General features: G+C 32.8%; 1 protein-coding gene across 1 annotated transcript; it reads left to right on the top strand.

The window, feature by feature from the left end:
• Positions 1 to 693: 693 nt before the first annotated feature.
• On the top strand, positions 694 to 25,915 carry LOC113098764 (bone morphogenetic protein receptor type-1B-like). Its single transcript, XM_026263796.1, has 11 exons — positions 694 to 897; positions 14,069 to 14,219; positions 14,300 to 14,399; positions 15,303 to 15,405; positions 16,997 to 17,093; positions 17,795 to 17,933; positions 18,996 to 19,188; positions 20,727 to 21,024; positions 22,120 to 22,295; positions 23,270 to 23,400; positions 25,515 to 25,915. Exons 1-11 carry the CDS (start codon positions 819 to 821, stop codon positions 25,638 to 25,640), a joined length of 1,593 nt encoding a protein of 530 aa, XP_026119581.1. The 5' UTR covers positions 694 to 818; the 3' UTR covers positions 25,641 to 25,915.
• Positions 25,916 to 26,372: the final 457 nt, after the last annotated feature.

Here is a 26,372-nt window from a genome sequence, read left to right as displayed (position 1 = left end):
TGTTTTCACTTAATTTTAGTTAATGTTTCAGTATTTATTCTTTTTTTTTAAATATGTCTGTATAGTATTTCTTTCTTTCTTTCTTTCTTTCTTTCTTTCTTTCTGTCTGTTGTACTATATTTGGTTTACTTTATTAGGTTTATTTATATATATATATATATATATATATATATATATATATATATATATATATATATATATTTAAACCTTTAATTTTATTTCAGTTTATTAAATTTAGTTAAATATAACAACTAATGGTCAACCGATATAGTTTTTTTGACAGCCAATGCCGATATCTTGGAAAGCAGGAGAGCCGATAGCCGATATAAAGCTAATATTTAATCTTTTATTTTAACTAATTATTAAGACATTTTAAGCCAAAAGTTAAGACATTTTTACACACACACAAAGATGTATAATAATTATAAATAATAAATAAATTATATAGTATATTTCTTGATATAGTTATTTAAAATAATTTATTTCTGAGATGAGGTAGTTGCAGGTAAACATGCTTGTATTGCATTCAGCCAGTTTGTTTGGTAAAAAGAAGGCAAAAGGAGGCTGAGGTGAAAATATGGGGGCGTGGTCTCAAAGTGGGGGGGCGGGGGGGGGTTGGCCTAACTACACTGAGGCTACTGTGTGTAAGACTGTGAATAATCCCCTCCCCCTTCTCTCCCTCTCTCAGTCGGTGTGAAGCTGTGATCGAGGCTGCTGCGGGGTGTGCGGTTTCTCACATTCTGTAGAGGACACACACAGACAAACACTCAAGAGTGTGTGTTGAGCAGACAGCTAAGGGATTCGCTCGCTCACAGAAGATGGATCTCTTGAGGACTCGCTTGCGTTGGGTCTGTGTGCTGGTCATTGGACTTCTTGGACTGGTGGAGGAGAACTTGGGTGAGTGTCAACCTTCAGAACTTACTGACTGCAGTTGTGTGTGTGTCTGATGCAGGATCTGTAATGCAGCTGGTCTCTGCTCTACGGATCGCCGCACACATTCACATTCACTCAGATGTTGCTGTTGTGTAGCTCAGGGTATTCTGATTGACTTCTCAGTTAAGTTCCATCCAAGTGTCAAGGGGTTTCTTCTAAGATGTCTTTATCAATGGTTAACATACAGTTAGTATGAATGAATGTGGAATGTCGTTGGCAGACTGTGGTGTCTTGGTATGTTTGAGCATATTATTAAGATCAATTTTTTAGGACTTCATTGAAGACAGGTGAAATCACTGGGGTCTTTTACATTGACTTCATTGAAAGTATTTATTTATTTATTTGCTCTCCTTTTAGTCGCATTGGTATATGGAGGCAAGCAAATATGCTTGATTTGGGAGAACAAATGTATAAGTTTATGAATCAGTCATTGACATCTATGATGGTTACAGCCCCGTCTAGACGGAATTCGTTCTTCTCTTTACTACCTTTACTTTCTACATTTTTTTTGGTCAATCTCTTAAAGCTTCAATCCTAACAAACTACTTTTCATGAAATGTTTTTGCTTAAAATGGGATTGAGATATACAGTTTATTTAGTAATAAAGGTGATTTAAATATAATATTATGAATAATACTATTCAATATATGAATAATGTTAACTATAATATAATAGTCAATAAAAATATAATATTTGTCTAAATCATTTTTATTTATTTATTTTAATTTTTTCTATTTGTATTCATAATATAATTCAATTAAAAAGAAGAATATATATATATTATATATATATTAAATTAAAGAAGAATATATATATTATTTACAATAATATATTATAGCAAAATATTTTCATTTTTTTATTAATTTGGTGATCAATTATAATTATTATTAGTAAAACATAAATGTGTATAGTTTAATGATATTTATCTGATGCAATGTAATTTATAAGAGTTAGTATGTACAGTATATGTGCTTTATGGTGTTTTGTATGTTGGACTTTTACACACCTCATGTTTGGTGCTAGTGATGGTGTGGCAAATGGTCAGCCAGGTGTTGCTGTGTGTGTTTCTTGTTGGGTAGTGTGCTATCAGCCTCTCAGCTGCCTAACACTTGTTTTACACACAGTTGGAGGTCCGGCTTTGAAATCACTCAGTGTTTCATCTATACAACAGACTTTCTTTCTCACAAACTTGTTTGACTGTTTTCTTTTTCTAGCCATTTTTTCTTTGTTATTTTAAATAATCATATCGACGGAATCTAATTTTGTATTTGCTGTAATAAATGTTATTTTGCTGTCGGCCCTTTGAAGCATAAACCAAATATGGCCAGCTGCACAGAAGCGTCAAAAATGATTTGGAGACTGTCTGAATGCATTAGACACACTCAAGTGCTGCAGGATCTTTTCTTTTCACTAACTTCACTTTGCTCAGTGTCTTCTACTTTTTAGTGGGTTTATTTTAGTAAATCTTTTGTTTTCAAACTATTTCAAACTTATATTTTAAAACAGTGATTGCTTAAAGTGTGATTGTGATATTTAATGATATATTGAACCATATTATTCAATAAATTATAACATGTAAATTATTTTAATAATACAAATGAATAAATATCATACATGTATAAAATTAGAATAAAAATATGAAATATTAATAATGCCATCAATAATATAATATAGTATTTAATAAAATAGATTTGTTTAAATTATAAATATAATTTCATAAAATATTATATAAATTATATTAATATTATTTAATTAAATATGTTTTATATTTTAATTATTAATGTTATATAATAATATTATATTATTATATTATGTTATGTAATAACATTTATCTAATGCAATGTAATTTGCCCGTTTGTAAGTGTGATTTAAGTATTCAAATTCTCCTTACGACCACTGTATTTCATTAAAATTATAATTTATTAAATCTATACAGTTAATTAAATATAAGCCAGTAAAGAAATTGATGTTCTTATCCTTTTTGTGTTAAATTTTGTATACATTCATGTTCACTTTTTGCTGTCTCTCGCCTCCTGAGCGATAAAGAGAGAGTGAAGTTTCCATCATCAGCCATTCCCATCATTGCCCATCCCATAATAACCTCCAGACACAGTCCAGACCGGTCTACTGACACCCAGACGCACAGTGAACTCATCTGCTGTCCACCGAGCGCAGCGGTGCCTGCGGTGCCTCTGTCAGAGTTTATTTACCGTGCACAGCGTCTCAGCCTCTCCATCACTATCACGCCGACTCACACATGTCAACTCTGAGTGTCTTCAGAGTACAGAGGACTTCCTCTGACAATGTGTTTGGGATATATAAACTAGCAGGCCAGAAATATATAACATATGCGCGACTGATGTAAGACTACTGTATACAGTGTATATATATACTATAATAATGTATACCTTAATTATGATTGTCATCCATCAAAACTTTACTAGTGCGACACTGGTTTGCTTTATCCAGCCGAAGGATGTAGTTCGTGTGTAATATGCTCATGCAGCTGTCGGGTGTTTTGAGCCGCTCTTGTATTTCACACGAATGTCTTGAGCTGCTCCGAGACTCAGAATATCACAGATCATGTACAAGAGAGGTGGTGCAGTTATTTTATTATTAATTAAATTATCATTTAAGTTATCCCCGCTCACCCCGGTTGAGAACCACTGGTCTAGTTGATGATCAAGCTCATCTTGGTCAAGCCAGTTACAAGTTTTACTGGCGTTACTATATCAGTCCGACAGCTAGATTAACACTTCACAACATTGGTTTATTTAGATTGATGATTTCTGATTTCAGTCAGTGTGAGAAACACAGAAAGTGAGAAAACAAAGAGCACTGTGCGATGTTCTTCTCAGTCACACCTCACTGACAGCACTGTCTGAAACACTCACTTCCTGTTTGACTCGGACAGAGGGCACGTCTCATATCCCATCTTTCACCAGTGCTCTCATCACCCTCTTTTCCTGGGAGGTTTTGAGGTTTAATCTCTGATGACTCTGATTAATAATGGGCCATTACAGGTTTGTCTTTTCACTGGCAGCGGCCACCTGTTGGATAAATGAAGTGATTTAGATTTCGTTTCATAGCGTAGTCCCTCTTAAACTGTAATGTTCTGCTTTAAGTTGCTCGTGGAGACTATATCACGGGCCGTCCAGCTGCAGTCGAGTCGATGGCTGGAGTCCAAAGAGATTTTGATGGACAGCCGGCAGATGTAGCTCCACGCTGGATTTCTGGAGTGTGGGAAAGACAGAGGTGTTGAACAGAGGAATAAAAGAAAACTAAAGAGTATTTGAGACCATACAAGACCGAGAAGCTGAGATTTGTTTGCATGAAATTCTGTTAGTCACAAATTTTGATGGCAAGTGGGAGTACAGTAGCACAGCAGCGTGAGTCGATCTGCCATTGTTTTATCCAAAGTACGCAAGCACAGACGTGAATACTGCACATTAAAATCCAATACTGCGTGTTTTAATCACTGTTTTGATGCTTTGTAACTGACCCTTCACCAAGCTTCGCCCTTCATTGGTTAAAACAAGCTTTACGGGATTTTCCACACTAATGACCACAAGATTCCTGTGAAAGGTGGGATTTTTCATGAAGATGTGCTCATAAAGTTGCCAGAATTGATTGGATATTATTCTTACATGGGCTGGAATGAATTGTGACTTTGAAAAGCATTTTATCTGCTGTTTTTCTCTACCAAAATTGTTAAATTAGACCGTAAAGTGATTAAAAAATGAGACTGGGAATCAATAGAAGCTAATCCTTTCTGAGTTCCCTGTATTAGTAGCCTAGCATTATTGACTTATCATTTCTGTCAAATTATGTTTAAAACTATCCAAACTCAGAGATCCTCAGTAGATTTGCATTATAATGATGTTTTATGATTATTTAAAAACAAACAAGTCTCTTGGGCATCATGCGTAAATTGCAATAGGGGCATATTGTGGCTTTTTCTGTAACTCTTTTATTAAGATATTTAGACTTTTGTGATTTTCCCAACTTTTTTTCCCCCAATTTTCCCAACACTATGTTGTTCAGAGAGTGAGGCATGAGTGTGTGAGTGTGTGAGCTCTCACCTACTGTAAGTGAACTCATGAGCACAGAACAAGGATTGAATGAGCCTCTGGTCCCTGTGTGATAACTCTCTTAATGGATTTGAATGCTGCTGTGCGTGTGTGTGTGCGTGTGTGTGTGTGCGTGTGTGTGTGAGTCAGTTCTGGAGCCTGAACTTTCTTGATTTATTAATGGCTTTTTAATGCTAGAGAACAGCGAGTTTGCAAACAGTAACACTCAGAAACAGCACTCTGTGTGTAGTCAGCCTGGAGCCGGCGCTGTAGTGCACTATTAATGGAGGTTAATGATGAGGAGCAACACATGTTCACATTCAAACCTCTGGGCGTTTCTTGTCTTATTGTACATTTTTTTACTCTAAAATGTAAAAATCAATTCATTTTAAATATCTACCCCAGGAAACTCTTATTCAGGAATAACCAAAAACAGTGATTGGTCAATCTTGATCATTGGAGAGAAAACAACAGGTAATCACAAGATAACAGTTGCATTTTGGTTTTGAAAAAATTAGGTAAAATATAAAAAAAATTAATATATAAGACCATAAATAAATAATATATAAGTAACTATAAAATACAATTATTTACGATTATTATTTGGGGTCATCATGCCTGTAAAAAAATTAAATAAAACAAAAAAATAATACATATATAATTTAGGGTCATCATAACCTATAACCAGTTATTGGTCCATTCTTTAGCCTTATAGTATTTCAGAAATTTTGTAAGCCGAAAAGTACACCCTATGTTAACTTAATATTACAGTAATTTAACGGCAGATTTGCATATTCACAGTTCTCTGATGTTGACTAATGGTCACATGACTCCTTGCTTGTTTGTATCATCACAAAATGTTAATTATATTATTGCCCAGTTCTATTTTGCTAAAAGCAACTATGAGGCATGAAGATATTAAGATATTATAAACATTATGGTCAGGATTTTATCTACAGCTGCTTTGAAATGTGCATTTTGCAACGCATATACATTAATTAGACCTAAATAAATATATAAATAAATATTATATTATGTATTAGATTTACTAAAATTTTTTATAATGCACTTTTATTATATTTTTTGATTAGCTTTTCATCATCTCACAAACCCCAGTGTGGGAAACTCTATTCTCTCTTTGTATTTCTATGGTTCACTGTAACCCAAGTGCATCATGGGAAGGAAGCAGCTGGATTTGGTATTTGGAGGTGTTGTGTGTCAGTCCATCCTAATGCCTTTATCTTCTGTTCTTTATAATCTGCCCTCTCTTTCATCTCTCTATCCTCAGTATTGACCGTGTCCGTGGACGCACCTGTTCCCACCTCTCTCTTCTCGCCTGATCCGTAGGCTGAACGTTTCTGCACCACACCTGGACGGACAGCTGAGGGTTTACGGGCCTTCTTTTATTTCAGTTTGTGCTGAAAGGATCTTATGAAGTAATCATGAACAGATTTCACAGCAGAGAGTGAGAAGTGTGGGAGTTCAGCAGCACGGAAATGGCTTCTGTCTTGTTGAAATATTCACTGTTCAAATGGAAATTTTGGACAGACATAGTGAAAAGCAAAGCCAGGTTTTTTTTTTTTTTTTAATAGCTACAAACTTTGGTTTATATCACAGCCATGACTAGTAACTGTTGCTATTAGTGGGAGGGATATTCTCATTTTAGAAAGCATTTCGTTGGACAAAACTAAAAAGTTGACTGGCCCAAGAGTGCAAGATTAGTTTTCAATACATTCCCATCCTGTAAGAGAAAAACTGTACTATATACAGACTGTACTGTATCTACTACATTCATTTGCTGCATTTAAAAAAAAATGTATTAGCATGACAATGACCTCAAAACTGACCAACATTGTCATAAAGCTTAATTTTTGATTTCTTGATGTCTTTAATTTGTCATAAGGAATGCATTTTTTTCTGCGTACAAATGAGCCATGTGTCATGAAATTGGATAACGTCAGTTTAAAGTTCAACTTTTGCATCAGTGCAGCATCAGTAGTGTGTCGATTTACATTTGTAAACAATGGATCAATCATAAACAGCAACAATGACATCGTTCTGCTACCGTATCAAAAGAAGGTGCTAATTTACATTCATTTCCAGTTAGCTCAGTTGTTTAATAAATATTAATAATAAATAACCTCTCTGGACTCTTCAGTACCTATAGTAGACTTCAAAGTAGGTTTGTTTAAAGATGACATTTAAAAGAAATGTATGTTTGAAAATAATGTTTGTGCTTAATATTTTTACTATACATTAGCCTTTATAAAAAATTCACGTATTAATGGTTGAAAAGTTTGCACTGGCTCTGTTGTGAGTCTTGTCTAAAGGTGCAGATAAATTAGTGAAATTTCATCAGTAGTGTAGCAATGTATGAAGCACAGCTTACACAGGAATCACTTTCAAACCAAGCAGCTTTCTGGTGGTCATTGTGTTGAATCCACGTGCCCAACTTTGACCTTTTTGAAATTCCCAATTGAATGGATTCCTAGAGAAATGACTGGATTTTGGCTGCAAAAATTTGCTATATTTTAAATCATGTAGAAAAAAGCCCATTCCTGCACCCAAAATCAAGCACATTTAAACCGACTGTAATCAGAAAACAGTGCTCCATGTTAACGCACCTCTCGTATTTATAATATAGTGCACCTCAAGTGCTTTATTGCTTAATTCTGTTGGAGTCTTTTTGAACACAAAAGCACATCCCACTCACTGTTTAACTGTTAGTGAAAGATACTTTAGTAAAGTTTGAGAAGAAAACTTTTTTGGGTTTCGCTGTTGGCCCAGAGTCATTCTTGTTTCTCTCATGTCATTGAAAGACTCTGGAAATGGAAGCTTGAGTTTTGCTTCGGCTGTTTATTTGAAAGTGGCGTGTTTATTTTATATTTCATTGAGTGTGGCGGCTGTGTTGTGTGTGTATCTGAGTGTACGGTCGCTGGAACGGTCAGGTGATTGAGTTTCAAGATGACCTTGTAAATTACATCTGGTTATAAACATAAACACAAGGCCACGGTTTGCACACAAGCCATCTGCACAGTCTTTCACTGTGTGTTTGCTGTCTTAATATGGTGTCAGTGGGTGTTTATATGAAATGCTGTTAGCAGTGTCAGATAAAGACAGTCTCATCACCCTGCAGCAAACATATGTCATCTTAAGATGCTTCCAGGAAATTTAAATCAGGGTTATCACCCCAGCTAATTAACATAGAGCAGTCTGTTTTTACCGAGACTTGAAATCACTTGGAACTCCAGACGCTGCTTCATTCCAGATATGAGTGGAATTTTCTTTATTTACATAACAGACAGTTGCAGAACTCTCACTGACGAACCATGGCAACACACGGCTCTGAAACGCATTTCAGACGTCACCGACCAGAGACACACTCTGCCTGTTATGATTGCAGATGCATGTTGCATGTATGTTTCAATTGCAGGAATAATTCAGGTTGTTTTTGCACACGTTTGGTGGCATGCTGTCAACTATCAAAGACAGCAGTTTGGATTCCTGCTCCGGTTTATATAGAACAGGAGAAGTTTATACCAATAAAACTGTCTAAAATTGGAGTGTGCGAAGTAATATACTGTCTTTCAAGTGTTTACTTTTCAGCGTCGACCCTGTTATTTTTGCTTGGTGTCTACACAAGGATATCCAGAAAGGATGTGGAAGTGAGAAATCAAAAGTAGTCACAACTGAAACGGATGTTTTAGACAACTTTACAGCTCATATAACTATTTTATCTGTTCAAATATTAAAATGTATTATTTTTTTATTGTTATTATAATTTTTTTTTACAAATTCATGTTGGTGCTTTATCCAAAATAGGAGCATTCTCAGCTCAAAAGGACTTTTTTTAGACAACTATACAGCTCAAATAACTGTTTTATTTCAGTTACTTTAATTTAATTTAATTTAATTTTGGTGCTTTACCCAAAAAAGGTGCTTCCCATTTCCTCCCCTTTCATAACCAGAAGTTCATCTGCTTAGAAAAGCCGTTTTTCAGAAAGAGTTTCAAAGAGTTTTCAGATAAAATTTAAATTTAAATTTTATTTTATTTTATTTTATTTTATTTTATTTTATTTTATTTTATTTTATTTTAAAAGCTCCTGAAGCTTAAAGAGTAGTGCCAGCTTATAATTGTAAACTTCATTTTAAACTTAAAAATCTTAACTTTTTACTGCGGAATTCCTTCAAGTGCCAAAGCAAAAACAGTTGACATTATTGTCTTTGGCGATCAGCAGCATTCCCCACATGTGAGATATAGACATTAGGTTCCTTTAAATCTTCAGAACAGATTGGCACATATGGCTAAACTGTGAATGAGGAGCAGAAAGCAGCTTTATGGAGCAGTCGGGCTACTCTGACAGATTCACAGTGATTATCTGACTGTGTAAAGGAATGAAAAGTGTCTCTCTGTGTGAAAATCTCTGTCCTCGGGGGTTTTATTCAACCATCAGACTGACAGAGAGTGAAAAAGAGATTTTGATTGAGTTCAGACCCATTCAGACGGCCGGTCATGCTTGACAAAGCCCGGCAGATAAAGACACAGCTGAAGCTCTCTTTTGTCTGTTCTCTATCTATTATCCGCTCTTATCTATTCTTCTGCTCATAGCAGTTTCACTTTCTTGCATCTGTTGTATTGATCTTTTTTCCTTTCGTTCGTGTAAACTCATTATCTCCAGACCCCCGCGGGTTTGATTGATGGCTCTGGGTTTTGATTGACAGGTGTGTCAGGCTTGACCGTGGCTTACTGAAGTGATTGGATTTTAGGGTTAAAGGTTGTACCTCTTTCCCAATTACACAGCGAGGTGCTCATGCAAGTGTGTGTGTGTGGAAACACATGAGCACCTCGCTGTGTAACTGGGGACACCCTGTTGACTACTATTGTTATTTAACTAAGCTAATTATAATTACTATAGAGTGCATTAAAATACATTTAATCCTGACTTTATGCAGTTTTAGATGTGAAGCAAGACTGAAAATTTGACTACTTGTTTGAACTAATTTACTAAACATCCAGAAAAGTAGTCAAATAGTGTTTGCATTAGCGCTCTGACAGTCAGATGTGACGAATGATCGTGTATCTCTAGTGCCAGATTCATGAGGCTTGCATTGTTATGAACAAAGCCAAAAAAAGTATTTCTGTCAGTCATTGGGATCGGTGCAGTTTTACAATCTAACATGTTTATTGACTTATGATATGTGTTTTAGCACCCTGTATAGATATCTACAGAGGCTTTTGGATTCCCATTGTTTTTTTTTTTTTTAGACATAATTGATTTTTCTTTTTAGGTTTTGCATTTAAATATATATCTAGACATTCTAAGAGACTACCTTTTGTCAAGGTTTAGATATTTTTGGTTAGATAAGTATCAGGTTTTACATAATGATTACAGTCAAACATTAAAATCTTGTTAAAAAGGGAACACATAGAAAGCATTTTTGTTACTCAGTATTTGAAAATGTTAAAATCTACCAAAATAAGGAATGGAAAGTGATAATACAAAACCAGTTTCTTACCACAAATCTTACCAGTTTATTTCTGTGTATATATGTGTCATCTCATTCTGATGAAGCTAAGATTTATTTTTTTTTTGGTCAAAAATGACCGAAGAGGGCCAGAGTCTTAAACACATTTTGAAATCTTTTTTTTTTTTTTTTTAAAGAATTGTATCGGTTACAAATTAACATATGTTTTTTTTATACCTATAGCATCACATTTCTAAAACTTCACCTATAGAAATTACATTAGTTAAAATTACTTAACTGCAGTAATTAATATGAACTAACAGTGATCAAAACTACAGAATAATCTTTGATCATTTTAATTTGAACATTTAATCATAAATTTGAACAATCAAATATTTTTTACATTCCCTGAATTTAGTTCAGCTCAGTTTGCTTTGCTTTGACCAAAATAAGAGATTTTAAAAGTCCACCCTTAGGAATTACATTAGTTAAAATAATAATAATTACTAATAATCTTTATATATTATTGTTTCAATTTCAAAATTAAGTAATACTTTTTACATAGCAAAAGTTAACATTTATTTTATTTCATTTTAATTTAGCTAATGCATAAACTAATCTTAACAACTGAGACCTTATTATAAAGTGTTACTAAATACAGAAGTTTATAGTACAAATAGTTGTGAAAAGGGTGTGAAATCAATAAATATTCCAGCAAAGACCAAATAAAATAAAAGCTGGTTCTGCAAGCATGATGTTGAGTGTATAAGTTGTGCGTGACTGTAAGATGAACGCTCTAGGGTTAACGGTTATAAATGAGCTGTTCTGTTTATATGTTAAGTCTCACAGCGCTGACTGTGTTTACGACTGTTTTCACAGGGCTTTCTTAACTATGCATGAGAGGGCCAAATCCGTCTGCGTTTATGTGTGTGTGCATATGTGTAATAAATGGTTCATGCAGGCATGGGATGAGATATAGAGCAGTGCATCACACTCATGGTGTGTGTGGGAAAGGGTGAGTGTTTATGTTGCATCCCCTCTGAATGAGTCTTACTATATACACTCACATGTCCGTGGAAGTGTGTCTGTACTTTGTACAATTAAAGTTGACCCTAAATGATGTGTGTTAGATGTGCTAGGATGCTTTCAGACACACACAGACTAGCCTCCATTCTTTATCCAGACTTGAGCGCTGTGTTCAGCTCTGTAATATAAGCAGTGCATTAGTGAGTTTAGACTAGTGATAGTGTTTGTAACAGAGAGTGAAAGACAAGAATAGTCTGCTGAGAGAGAGAGAGAGAGAGAGAGAGAGAGTCAGCTGAACTTTAAGTTACTAAATATAACATAATGTACCGTCAGCCAGGTGGTCATTATCATAAAAATAAAACCAGAAGGGTGAACAGGACTCCAACATGAAGTATAGTTTTGAGTTTACATTGGATATAAAATGTTTAATGTTTTATATTTTACTTTTCCAGTATTATATAATATAATATTACATTATATTATATTATATTATTACTTTAAATAAAGATATATGATAATAGGTTTATAAAAAAATATATTAAATAGAGATATTATTAATTATTTATTTAGATAATATAACATGAATGTAATATATATGTCTTCTGTATGCAAAGTAGTATGTGATTTAGATTAAATTTTATATATATATATATATATATATATATATATATATATATATATATATATATATGTGTGTGTGTGTGTGTGTGTGTGTGTGTATATATATATGTATATTTATTTTTTTCAATGTCCAATAAAACACTAACATCATAATGTAAAAACTATATTATAAATATATTCTACAATTATGTTATATTATAAAAGAAGACATTAATTTTTAAGTTTTTATTGTATTTTTGCATGCTTTACAAACATACATGAAACACACTTTGCAGATAATTTTTCAACTATGTTATGAATATTAATTGAATTGTTTATATTGTATTTACTTTAATTTACTATTTTTATTTGCTGGTTATTAGTTCATGTACATGTATATGTGTTATACTGTTTTTTTCATACAGTTTTTTTTTTTTGCTGTATATAAACATGATTATCAGTGTTAAAAGAATATCTGAGCACTGAATGCCGAAAACGACTAATCAGAATGAAGTGTTCCAGAGAGCCATGAAATAAGCATCTTTATTTTATGTCCTGGTGTCAACATTATATACAGCATTCCTCCGCACCCCTCTCTGTTTTTAACAGCTCACAGATGTGGGGTTATTTTGACTGAAGGGTGCACGGCCCGCTTCTATAAGTACCTTTGTGACTGTCTGAATCTGTGTGTGTGTGTGTGTGTGTGTGTGTGTGTGTGTGTTTGTGTTCGGTCACATGCACAAGCTCTTGTGGGAGAGGAAAACCCACACATATCAACTTTACAGCCCTGTATCGTAACTCTGTGTTTCTTAATTTTCATCCAGACTGACTTAGTATGCACTAATTATTGCAGCAGTAACCCCAGGTTAAGTGTGTATACAGTTGTGCTCCGCAGCAAGGTTAGTATGGTTTATAACCATATTTTTTACATTTTATATTCAAGTTGTCTTGCCAGTGTAGAAAAAAGGCAGTAAAATAAGTTGAAGTAAATAAACATGAATGAACATCTCATGCCTCATGCAATCGCTCAATCAGTATTTCATCCGTGGAAAGACGGTGATAAAATATCTTGTGAATCAAATGCCACGTAGCATTTAATTTACGTCTTTCTCAGGAAGTGATCAGTGTCCACGGCTCTTTAGTGCACTCCAGAAATGAAGTCTAGAGATAAGCATTCTGCAAAATATTAAACTATGTACTCATTATATTTTACTTCACCTGTTAGTGATGTCTTAATTATTTAATGTTGAAATAAATCTGTTATTAAATGAGTTATGAGAGGCACTGTGTAATGGAAAACATTACAACAATAAATAGAATTTTTATAATTTGGAAGTTCATTTAAATCTGCATTATGTGTCTCTGTAACTGTAATCTTAAAGGACTCACTATAGTTTAGAGCAGAATTATAACTGAATTGATTTAAAGAAAGAGCAATTGTGACTGTGGTGTAATAGTCATTTGTATATTTGTATTTTTGTAAACTTTTTTATTTTATTTAAAAAGTATTACTTTTAGCAATCTATCCTTGATGCTTCCTGCTCACAAGTTCATCCGTTCAGATCGAGTGTTTGAGAAGCCCTTCTTCAAACAAACTTCTCCAAAAACCTCTTCATATCGCTCAAAAACAAGTGACAGACTGTCCAAACTTCATTTCCATCTTTCTGCTTAATTTCATAAAATGTCTCGGGGTGTTTTTTCTCCGCAAATATTTGAAGATGAAAGAGTGAGAGTGATGTGATATTTGCAGCCATATTTCCCCAGGTGCCATACATTTCATACTTCAAAGATGTGAGTCTTGATCCTGAGAGTCTGGGAATCTGGAGTAATTATTCAGTTCGGTCCCTCGCCGTTATTTTTTCTCTGTAAACAAGAAGGGATGAAATAAAGCACACTTTAGAGTTGTATAAATGTTGTGTGAGTTTCTCTCCAGGATGATAACTGACCCATTTCCTCTTTCTCTTCCTCGCCAGCTAATGTTCTGGACACCATGCTGCTGAGGAATTCTGGGAAGGTGGCAGAACGTCGGGAGACAGGAAGTGATGCACCAGCTCTAACTCAGCGCTTCCTGTGGTGCTACTGTTACCATCACTGTCCGGAGGACTCTGCTAATAACACATGCAGGTAGCAGGACACATCCCGCCTCACTAACCTACACTTGCACACACACTTTCCATGGCTTTCCATGTGTGTTGTGTGTTCAGGACGGACGGTTACTGCTTCACCATGGTGGAGGAAGAGGGTGGAGCGGCTGTGGTGACGTCAGGCTGTCTGGGTCTGGTCGGATCAGAGTTTCAGTGCCGAGTGAGTCACAAACTGCTCTGATTTCCAAAATAAACCACTTAAGCGTTAGTGCATCAGTCCTCAAGCACAGACGAAACAAAAACCCTACTGAATTAAACACCCTGTCCTGTTGAAATCTCTATTCTTCAGCAAGGAATCCACAGAAATATGAAGCAGGACAAATGTGATCAGCATTAACGATGATAATAAATGTTCCTTGAGCAGCAAAGCATCATATTTTCATGTTTTCTGAAGGATCATGTGACACTGAAGACTGGAGTAATGATGCTGAAAATTCAGCTGCGCATCACAGGAATAAATTACATTTTAAAATATATTCAAATAGAAATCATACATTTTCAATTGTAATACTATTTTAAATTTTTACTGTTTTTTCTGTATTATTTGATCAAATAAATCTAGTATTGATGAGCAGAGGAGAATTATTTACCTCAACCTCAAACTCAAAAAAGTATAGCTAATAACCATAAAAGTAGTTTATAGTCAATAATGTGAGTGAACTATTGCCTTACATTCCCCTGTATCATAACATAAAACAACTTAAAAATCAAAATCAATCATATTTACTTTAATAATACTTGCCCCTGTTCTTATTGTGAAAAAAATGTTTGTTAAAAAAAGTTCTTCTTCTGCCAAAGTCATGTGGACAATGAAGAATGATATTAATGAATAAATCATAGCTTATCTTTCCCCATTTTGAGTCCCGGCCTTACACTACATGTTGTGATGCTAAACATTTACAATAACAAATAGTGAACAATCAATGAAAATTTCCTTTGAAATATCACACTACAGAAGTTAAACGAGTTGCTTGTAGTGTTTCAGTGTCATTGTGTCTGTGACTAACCACCTGTTAATATAGTGTGTGTGTGTGTGTGTGTGTGTGTGTGTGTGTGTGTTCAGGACACGGGGAACTCTAAACAGCGGCGAGCGCTCGAGTGCTGCACAGATCAGGACTACTGTAACAGAGACCTACATCCAACACTGCCTCCCCTACAAACACCCAGTGAGTGCACACACAACACACAACACACAACACACAACACACACAGGGCTGTCGCTATTCGATGAATCCAATTCCACTACTTAATTAAAAAAAATCCTTGATCGAATTTTGCCCATGTCGAGTAATCGGCAAAATACTGCAAGTGACTCATTTCACGGACGAGAATCCATGAAAATCATTTCCAATCATCGGTTTAAGATATGCACTTTAATCATTTGCATGCGTGTAGGTTACGTTCGTGTATCTCAGAGCGCCTCGATTCACAGTAAATGCTGCTCCACACAAACCGTTAACATGTGTGGAGCATCTTTGGGTTTATTATAACGCTCATCTGGGAACGCAACGTGTGCTATTTCATCAGATTTCTAAGCTAAATCATTGATAAACCCTGCCCTGCGACTTTTATTAATAGAATGGCTTAGATACTGGATCACTGCATTATATTCCTCAGCAACAAGGAGATAAAATCTATGTTTAAGTAACTAAACTCACTGAGAGATGCACAGACTGTCATCTCTCTCTCTCTCGCTCTCTCTCAAACAAACAATAGATAATTATAAAATAGATTAGATAATATAATAGATATAATAGATAATAGATAAAAACCTCTTAGAATACCTTAACAACCACATAGCAACATTCTTTCAACCACTCAAAACACCTTAGCAACTAAACTGAAATGCATTGGCAACAACCCTGTTAAAAAAAAATTCTTAATTGAAAAAAGCTTAAATAAAAATGTCTATAAAATATGAATATATAATATAATCTAAAATATATGTAAAATACAGAAATGAACTGCACAAAAATTACAAACTGGAAAAAAAGTAAGACTGAAATTAAAATAAACGAAGCCAAAAAAAAAAACATAATAATAATAATAATAATAATAATAATAATAATAATAATAATAATAATAATGAGTAATAAAAAATACTAAAATTAAAATAAATAAATGAATCTAGAAATAAAATCTAACTCTAAATATTAAATATACTATAAATATGCTAATTAAATATAGCGTAATAGTATATTAGTATATAATAATAATCTAGCCTGGATAACTATAGACTAACTCAAAAATATACTGAAGTGAATAATAATAATAGTAATAATAATAATAATAATAATAATAATAATAATAATAATAATAATAATAATAATAATAAAACATTATTTGACTTCTTAAGTATTTTCCATTGGGCAACATTCCTTAAAAAAAATGTGTTATTTGTTTCCAAAAGTATATGTAGGTCTGAAACTCTCACACAGCTGTAGGGTTTATTGTGACTGTCAGGATACAACTCCCCTCAATCAACACAGAAGAATAGAAGCTTCTCTGTCCGTCACACACACACACACACACACACACACACACACACACACACACACACACACACACACACCCTCACACCCTCACACCTGTGCTGTAGCTCTGATTTCAGCATCACACACACACACACACACACACACACAGCTCCTGGAGGAAGTGTTCATAGAGCAGAGTCAGTGTGATGATGTAAGAGTTGTGTGTTTACCTCTTTGACATATATACTAATGTGTGTTTTTGTGTGTGTGTGTGTGTGTGCAGGTTACGTGATGGGAGACATTCATCACATCGCTCTGCTCATCTCAGTGACCGTCTGTAGCTTCATCCTCACCTTCATCATCATCTTCTGTTACTTCAGGTGTGTAAGTGACCAAACAGACACAAACACAGACTTCAGTTTCTTAAATAAAGCTAATTAAAGGGGTACTTCACCCCAAAGTTAAGATTTGTTACCATTTACTTTCCATCAAGCTGTTCCACACTTGTATGAGCTTCTTTCACTTACACCGCACTTAAATCAAAACTTTACAGTAAAGGGGTTTGTTTGTATATCATTTTATTCTTAAAACCATGGTCAATTATTTCCCCCCTTGCCTGTTAATAATATTTTCTGATTTATGGAGTGATGAAAATATGTATACAAAATAAGTCTATATCTAACAAAGCAACAAAACCTGGCTTTATCCAATGTTCAGTTCTCTGTTCTGGAAGGGTTTATTTCATTAGATAATGTCTCATTAGGCAAACATAACATTTCAGAACAAATGTAGTTCATAAATGATTGCAATTCTTGATGTAGGGAAGCATGGTGTGGTCAGGTACTTTTGAACCTTTTAATTTGGGAAGTACTTGCCTTAAAGTGACAATGAACTTTTGGTCAGAATGAACTACAGTGTCTGGCTATATGAGACCAGATTAACTCTTATTCTAAACTTGAATGGATCACATTATTAAAAAGATATTTGTCTCCTCATGTATTTTTATCATTGTGACCACGATATAAATCCCCAGGCTGTGTTTGTGTGGACTTTTGGTCATGTTAGTCTGGCGGTGTTTCAGGTATAAGCGTCATGAGTTAGTCCCGCGCTACAGCCTCGGCCTGCATCCAGACGAGACGTTCATTCCTCCGGGAGAATCCCTGCGGGATCTCATAGAGCAGTCCCAGAGCTCCGGCTCGGGGTCAGGACTCCCCCTGCTGGTGAGAGTCACACACTGCACACAGATCACAGATCACACCGAATCCACATCTTCAGAAAACATGCATGGAATCATGGAACTTACTGTGGAATGTTATGGAACTTTGGATGAACAGATCAAAAGTAGAACGTTACAATTAATCAAATCACAACATGAACTAGTATCTGTGATTATTAAACTGCAAAAAGACTAAGAATGGTTCAAATGAAGTCAGTGTGTCTCAGTGAATGAGAAGTGCAATTAATACACACAGAAAAATCTTCATTACAACCAGCCAAATTAAAAGTTCGGTCTCATTTGAGGAAACTCTGAAAGAAAAGCATTGCAATTGTACAGTATAATGTACTGTATTTCAAAGATGTATTAGTAGCATTAATAATAATAATGATGAAATGTAAAAAAAATTATGTTTTTAAAGAAATCTCACAAAATATCAAAATGTTTAATCTCTGTTTTCATTTAAAAAGTCAAACGTTTTTGTGCAAAAATTAATATGAATTTGCAAAAGTTGCAGATTTTTGAGTGTTAGTTGACACGCAGTTGCAAATTCACTTATTGTTAGTAGAATGTCTAAGGTGCACTACGGAAATGCTTTTAAAAGTCATATACACTCATTTGATTAACACAGAATTCAGAAAATGAAAAGACAACACGGAATCCAATTTTTTTGTTATTATTTAAAATGAATTAAAATACATAAAATTACATAAAAAATATAAGACATAATATATATATATATATATATATATATAAAGATTAAGATAACATTTTCTTAACCATTAAAACAAAATCCAGAAAATTACAACGTAAAATGTTAAAATGTATCTAATTTTAATAAGTTATTAAATTGTTGAACTATCCATAAAACAAACAAACAAACAAAAAAAATGAATACATTAAAAACAAATTTACAATGGAAAACACTGAATTCGGGAAAGAAAAAAAATATGAAAAATAAAACAGATTTCATATTGCACCATTCCTCCTGTTTTATTAATAAATGTCACTGCTCTTACAGTGTGTGATCAATCACATCATGTATAGTGTGTGTGTGTGTGTGTAGGTGCAGCGCACTATAGCCAAGCAGATCCAGATGGTGACACAGATCGGGAAGGGCCGTTATGGAGAGGTGTGGATGGGGAGATGGAGGGGAGAGAAAGTAGCTGTGAAAGTCTTTTTCACCACAGAGGAGGCCAGCTGGTTCAGAGAGACAGAGATATATCAGACTGTCCTCATGAGACACGAGAATATACTGGGTGAGACCTTCTCTCTCAAACTTCCTTACGCTACTATTACAATATTAATGTAGCAGATATACAGAATATTAATAGGAAAGGTAGTGCTTGCAAAGCTAAAGCAACACATAACATTGAAAGTTATTCCACTACCCTCTTGAAAAAGTATAGTAAAGTGCACTAATAAAAATATTTAATATCACTGAAGCTATTATGAGGGCAGTATGTGTATAATTAGGGTGAAAAAATAACAAATTTTTATATTTTTATTGAAGTTTGATGCCAAATGAGTCAATGCTTCATAATAATAGATGTTTAAATATCTCCACTGCACTATATATATTCTAATGTAATGTAACAAAAGTCTTTCAATAAAATATAGCGTATTGTCATTTTTACTATGTACTTTACTATACTTTACTAAGTATATAACAGGGATTTTCTCAGACCTTTTTTTTTAGTTGAACCTCTTTGACATAAAATATTTACTCGGAGTAGATTTTTCCAGTAATTTAACAGGAATTTGCATATTCACAGTTCTCTGATGTCCGTTAATGTTCATATGACACACAGGTAAACAGATAAATTGTTTAATTTTTATTTTATAGTATTTATATATATATATATATATATATATATATATATATATATATATATATATATATATATATATATATATAATTTATTTTTATGATTTAATTTAATTATTAGCTTTTCATCATGTCAAGAAATCCCTTCTCTTTAATTTAGTTTTAATTAAAAAGTTTAGTTAAAAAAATTAATTTAAAAGTTCACGGTACTCATACATTTTGTTTTTTAAACTTTGTTCTACGTGTGTGGGTGTGTATATATAATTATTTAAAATATATGTGTATATATATATGCTCACAGAATAAATTATGATATTCTTATGATATGATATTCATAATTTTCAAAAAAATGTATCTTCGTATTAATTATTAGTTTAATGTGCTCATATTAATTAAGTCTATATGATTTGTTACTATCTAAGTAAAAAAAAAAAAACTTATTATAAATTGTGCAAAACCTAAACTAAATCCTCAGCATGTCCATGTTATTTGTCAACTACTCAATTAACTAAATATTTTAGACACGGGGACTTCTGGGAAAGTGTTTGAGTGATCACTCAAATTAAAGTGAATTTACTTCATTAAAATGAACCATCCAAAATAAACCATTTCACTTTCATTAATCGCTGCTGGAGGACATTCACTCGGATGTAAACACAAAGTGATGCAACAGGCAGAAGTACTGCGTCTTCTCATGCTCTTCCACTGATTTAGGAAAAATAGCAATGCTGTTTTCACAACAGTGGAGCTGCTGACACACAACTGAGAAATGAAGTTTCATTAGCAGCCTATCTACTGTTATTGAATTTCTCCCACTGATGAACATGCAGTCGGTAATTACAGGAAAATGAACCGTGTTTATTAGTAGTCATTTCAAATTAATTAGCTGATATCAGATTAATTATTACAGCCTTGCTCCGAGTATATTAAGCCTCATGCACTAATTGAACTCTCTCCTGTGTTCTCCAGGGTTCATAGCGGCTGATATTAAAGGCACGGGCTCCTGGACTCAGCTCTACCTCATCACTGACTACCACGAGAACGGCTCTCTGTACGACTATCTCAAATGCACCACGCTGGACAGCCGGGCCATGCTGAGACTGGCGTACTCATCCGTCTCCGGCCTCTGCCATCTTCACACCGAGATCTTCGGCACGCAGGGCAAACCAGCCATCGCCCACAGAGACCTGAAGAGCAAGAACATCCTGGTGAAGAGGAACGGAGCCTGCTGCATCGCTGACCTCGGCCTGGCCGTCAAGTTCATCAGGTCAGAGTTCAGCTGCTGCGGTTTTACGTGTCTTTGAGTTTAACCTGAGAATGATTGGAGGCAGCAGTATTACCTACCAGTTAAACAACAAAAAAACCTTTCAAATGTTCCTGCTTGGCATTTTACTTCTTTCTTTCTTTCTTTCTTTCTTTCTTTCTTTCTTTCTTTCTTTCTTTCTTTCTTTCTTTTAGTAGCTAGTGTAAGCAAAAATTAATGCTAATATTTAGTACACAATCTTAGCTGATATATAAAATTTTATATACATTTATTAATTTCATTTTGTATATATCTACATTTTTTTATATTGTGTTAGTTTAGTTTTATTTGTTACTATTTAGTGTAAATTTTGTGAATTTTGTCTCTGTAATTAAGGTCCTCAGAGATTTTTGTTATTAATTATTAGTTACATACTTCTGATTATTAAATACTGTTAAATTCAATTAAATACTGTTCTATAATTAAAACATTACCCATTGTTATTTTTAACTAAAATTATTGTTTTATTTTGTTACATTGAGTATGTTATCTATATTAATATTTTCTGTATATTTAATTTTATTGCAGCTTAAACTAAAAAAAAACAAAAGTTGCCATTAACTAAAATAAAAATATACTAAAATTACTAAATCTGAAATAAAAATGAATTAAAGCTTTATAGAATTTTTAATAAAAAAATATATAAAAATTATTGGTGACAAAATAACAAAAACAAAACTGCAAAAATGTTACATGAAAACTGAAAATAAAAAAAATAAAAGCAAATTCAAAATAATAGTACAATTGTATATAATGTTTTGTAAATTTCCTACCGTAAATATATCAAAACCTAAGTATTGATAAGTAATATGCATTGCTAAGAATTCATTTGGACAACTTTAAAGGCAATTTTCTCTGTATTAATTTTTTTTGCACCCTCAGATTCCGGATTTTCTTAACAAACCATACATCAATAGAAAGTTTATTTATTCATCTTTCAGATGATGCATAAATCTGAATTTGGAGAACTGACCCTAAAGACTGGTTTTGTGGTCCAGGGTCATATATGCTGAAGAACTGAGTCTTACTAATGTAACACTGCTGTTTCTCATCAAACAGCGACACTAATGAAGTGGACATCCCGCTGAACACCCGCGTGGGCACCAAACGCTTCATGGCTCCTGAAGTTCTGGACGAGACTCTGAACAGGAACCATTTCCAGTCGTACATCATGGCCGACATGTACAGCTTCGGCCTCATACTGTGGGAGATCGGCCGCCGGTGTGTGTCTGGAGGTACACAATATCAGCCTTGTCTTTATGGATGTGGATGATCACACTGATAATTTAATTTTGGGAAATTGTTTAAAACGTTTATATTTGCAGTCTAATATTTATAGCCACTGATATACAGATTTCATTTAACTTGTTAATATGTGGTGGAGCACTGATGATTTATGTCTTTTTCTATATTTACTATGTATTTAATATTTCTATTTGAAGACTAAATATGTATTTAATATTTATTATACCACATGTACATTTTTATATATTTGTTACATTAACATTAATATTTATTTAATATTAACTAAACTATGTATCATTATGAAGTTAGTTATAAATGACAAATATTACAATATATTTATTTAATATTAACTAAACTATGTATCATTATGAAGTTAGTTATAAATTATAAATATTACAATATATTTGTATAGTTATATTTAAAGAAAAGTAGTCTCAATATTGATAATCTTTATATTTATTACGGTATATTAAATTTATTTTTTATGTAACATTTATTATGATACCTTAAATTGTTTAATTCTTAATTTTAAAGTTAATTTATCATTTATAACTATATTTTGTAATAAATTAGAAATAAATAATAGTGACATTTTCTACATTTTTTGTCAGGTGTTTTTGTCGTTGTCATTTGCTCTCCATTCATCTGTTTGTATCAATATTATTTCAGTATAAGTATTTTTTTTATATAGTTTGAATGTAGCTTTTATTTTTCTATTGACATTTTTCGTTTTAATTTTAGTTAATGTTTTTTAATTATGTCTATATTGCTTGAATTAGATTTTATTTCAGTTATTCCATTATTATCTTAGTAGTACATCAGTATAAACAAATAAGAAAGGGTTTTGGATTTAGTTTAATGAACAGTAATAACCCTGGAGTAATGAATGTGTTGTATAATGGGTGATGTCTCATTGGTGTGTGTGTGTGTGTGCACTGATTGATATGCGGATATGTGTCTGCAGGTATCGTAGAGGACTATCAGCTGCCGTATCATGATCACGTTCCTAATGACCCGTCATATGAAGACATGCGAGAGGTGGTGTGTATTAAGAGAATACGGCCGTCGTTCCCCAACCGCTGGAGCAGTGATGAGGTAAACACACATCTGCTCTCCGTTTACACACAGACACTACACTTCAACCTTTTTGCCTTAGTCGTAATTATAGATTAAAAAAAGTCATGACTTCATCACATCATATTTATCTTTTTAATAACCTTTTACACATTTTACAACAAAATATTTAGCTGATAAAACTAGGGTTATTATAGATAACTAGAACCAAAACCATAAAAACATTTGACTTGAAATATAAATGCTAACTCAAAAATTTAACAAACTTTTTGTTTCAGTTTAGTGTAATTTTAGTATCACATTATAGTTTTTATTAATAATTTGAATTCGTATTTTAAAAATATATTTTCTTTTTTCATTTTAAAGTTTTTCTATTTTTGTTTGTTTTTTACTAAAATATGATTTTATTCATTGTCTTTCAGTCAATGATTAATTTATTTTAAGTTGAGTTCAAGCAGTGTATTGTTTTATATTATTTTATTGTTTTACACTTTATTGTTTATTTTAGTCTAATATAATAACCCAACTTCAGTCAGTTCCCAAGGCAACATTTCCCCTTATTCGTTAAATATATATTTATAATTTATATCAATAAAGTAAACCTAAAAACTAAAATAAAAAATTATAAATACTAGACAGATTAAAAAATGGTTAAAAACTCAAATGAAAAATGACAATATAAAAAGTCATTCAAAATATGAATAACAACTATAATAGTATCTCGATGATACTAAAGTAACACTGGCGAGAACATTTAGAAATTTGAAAATGTTCAGGGAAACATTTATTTGCTGATTTATGATGAAAATGTTAAACTGTAACAGATCAAACTTTCAAATGTAACATTTGCAAAGCGGTTTAGTTTACTGGTGTGTATGTTAACATAATACATTGAAAAAAAGAAAATGATTTAATGATGTACCTCAGTTTCACAGGAAATAATTAAGTTACAGCTACATTTTTTAGTTTTTAGTTTCTTAGTCATAATTTGTTACATTATTTCCAGCAAATGGGAATCTTTAATTTTTGAGTTGACATGAAATCAAAATGACCCTGTTAATTATCTTAATTCATGTTCCTTACGGTATGAAACCCATTTCTCCCAAATACTGTAGGAGTAAAAAAATAAAATAAAATAATTATAATTATAATATTTAAATAAATCATGATTTTGACAAAGTCAATGTTAAATGTCATTATTATACCAAAAGATTCTAGATTATGGCAAGATAGAATTATGAGAAATTTATAATTGACTAAATTTAAAAAATGACTTCATTATAAAAAAAGTTAAAATGGGAAATTTAAATTAAACCGCCATAACAGCCATAATAATAAAATCACACATCAAAATTGACAAAAAGTTACCGTGACAAAAAGTCAAAATTATCACATCAAAATCATTAAAAAAAAAAAAATCTAATTTTTTAACAACTGAAATTGACAAAAAGTCTGAGGAAAAAGTTAAATATTGAAAATAAAAGTAAATTAAAAAAAAAAAAAATTAATTGACAGTGTTATAATTAAAATGTTTTTTTTTTATAAATCATGAGATAAATTGAAATTATGACCATTTAAAATCGGCATAGTCAAAATTATGCGATACTAAGTACCGTAATTATGAGAAAAAATTAAATATATGAGATACTAAGTAATAATATGACAAGTCACCATTTTCACAAGTAAAAGGTTTATGAAACTAATTGTGACAAAAGTCAAATTTATGAGATAGCAAGTTTATTATTATGAAAAATTATGTCAAAAATTACAAAAAGTCCAAATTATGTTCATGTACCTTCAACATTGTTATTTTTAAGTGGCCAATAAAATAATTTCCATGGTTCACTGACATAGCACATTGCTGAATTATAAGCTTGTGCTAGTAAGATAAGTGTTAGCTTGCAATCGCATATACTGTATTAATAATGTTATAACTCCAGCCCATGTTAGAAAAGTATGTTAATGGTAAGCAAAGAAATCAAGTTTAGAAGAGAAACAAATCACAAAATATTTAGTTTTTTTTTCTCATCATATTTTGGACAATTTGAATGATGTTTTGTTTTAACCACCTGTCATTTCTTCCGTCTGGTTGTTGAAGTAAGCTTTGTTTTATGGTGTTTGTGTTGTGTTGTCAGTGTTTGAGGCAGATGGGGAAGCTCATGACGGAGTGCTGGGCTCAGAATCCGGCTTCTCGTCTCACAGCCCTGCGCGTTAAAAAGACACTGGCCAAGATGTCAGAGTCCCAGGACATTAAAGTCTGAAGAAAGACTAACCCTGAACTCACCGACTGATCTCCTGCTGTCCGAACACGTGACTGTATGAGGATCGGTGAACACTGGCCAGTGGGACGGAGCAGGACCTCAGCGACTCTTTTCTGTTCAGCTCATACATGACAGTGCTTTTGGATCACGTCAGATTTGGTGTGTCATGATAGCTGCGGTTTCCCACGTTTTCTGGTGGGCTGTGCCTTATTTATTGTGTAAATAGCTGAAAATGAACGACGCACCGGTGTACTTGAATAAATGTTCTAATAACACTGAATGTTCTGCGCCTCTTTTCCTTTTTTTAATATAAATTTGATGATTACTGTAATGCAAAACTTTTTTTTTTGAATGAGTTTTTGTTTGTTTTTTAAAAAACCTTCACATTTGAGAATAAACAATATATTTTACTTTGTTCAGAAAAGTTACATTGTATCAATTATATAACTACATACAGTAAACAGGTGCATTGTGCGAATGCTTATTCTGATCTGATCTAAGATACTATTCAAAATTATGAGGTCATTTAAGTAAAACACTTTTTTTTAAATGAAAAGCCCAGAATAACCACCAATTAAACACTAATTTTCTTATTTGATAAGACAGAAAGCAGAATACAAAATATGTCTATTATATAGTAAAATATGTAGTATTATATATATATATATATATATATATATATATATGTGTGTGTGTGTGTGTGTGTGTGTGTGTGCTTGTGTGTGTGCAAAT

Source organism: Carassius auratus, unplaced genomic scaffold, assembly GCF_003368295.1.
Source record: "Carassius auratus strain Wakin unplaced genomic scaffold, ASM336829v1 scaf_tig00216644, whole genome shotgun sequence".
Taxonomy (NCBI): Eukaryota; Metazoa; Chordata; class Actinopteri; order Cypriniformes; family Cyprinidae; genus Carassius; species Carassius auratus.
The sequence above is the reverse complement of the archived record's forward strand: the minus strand, read 5'-3'. Positions and strand labels throughout refer to the sequence as shown.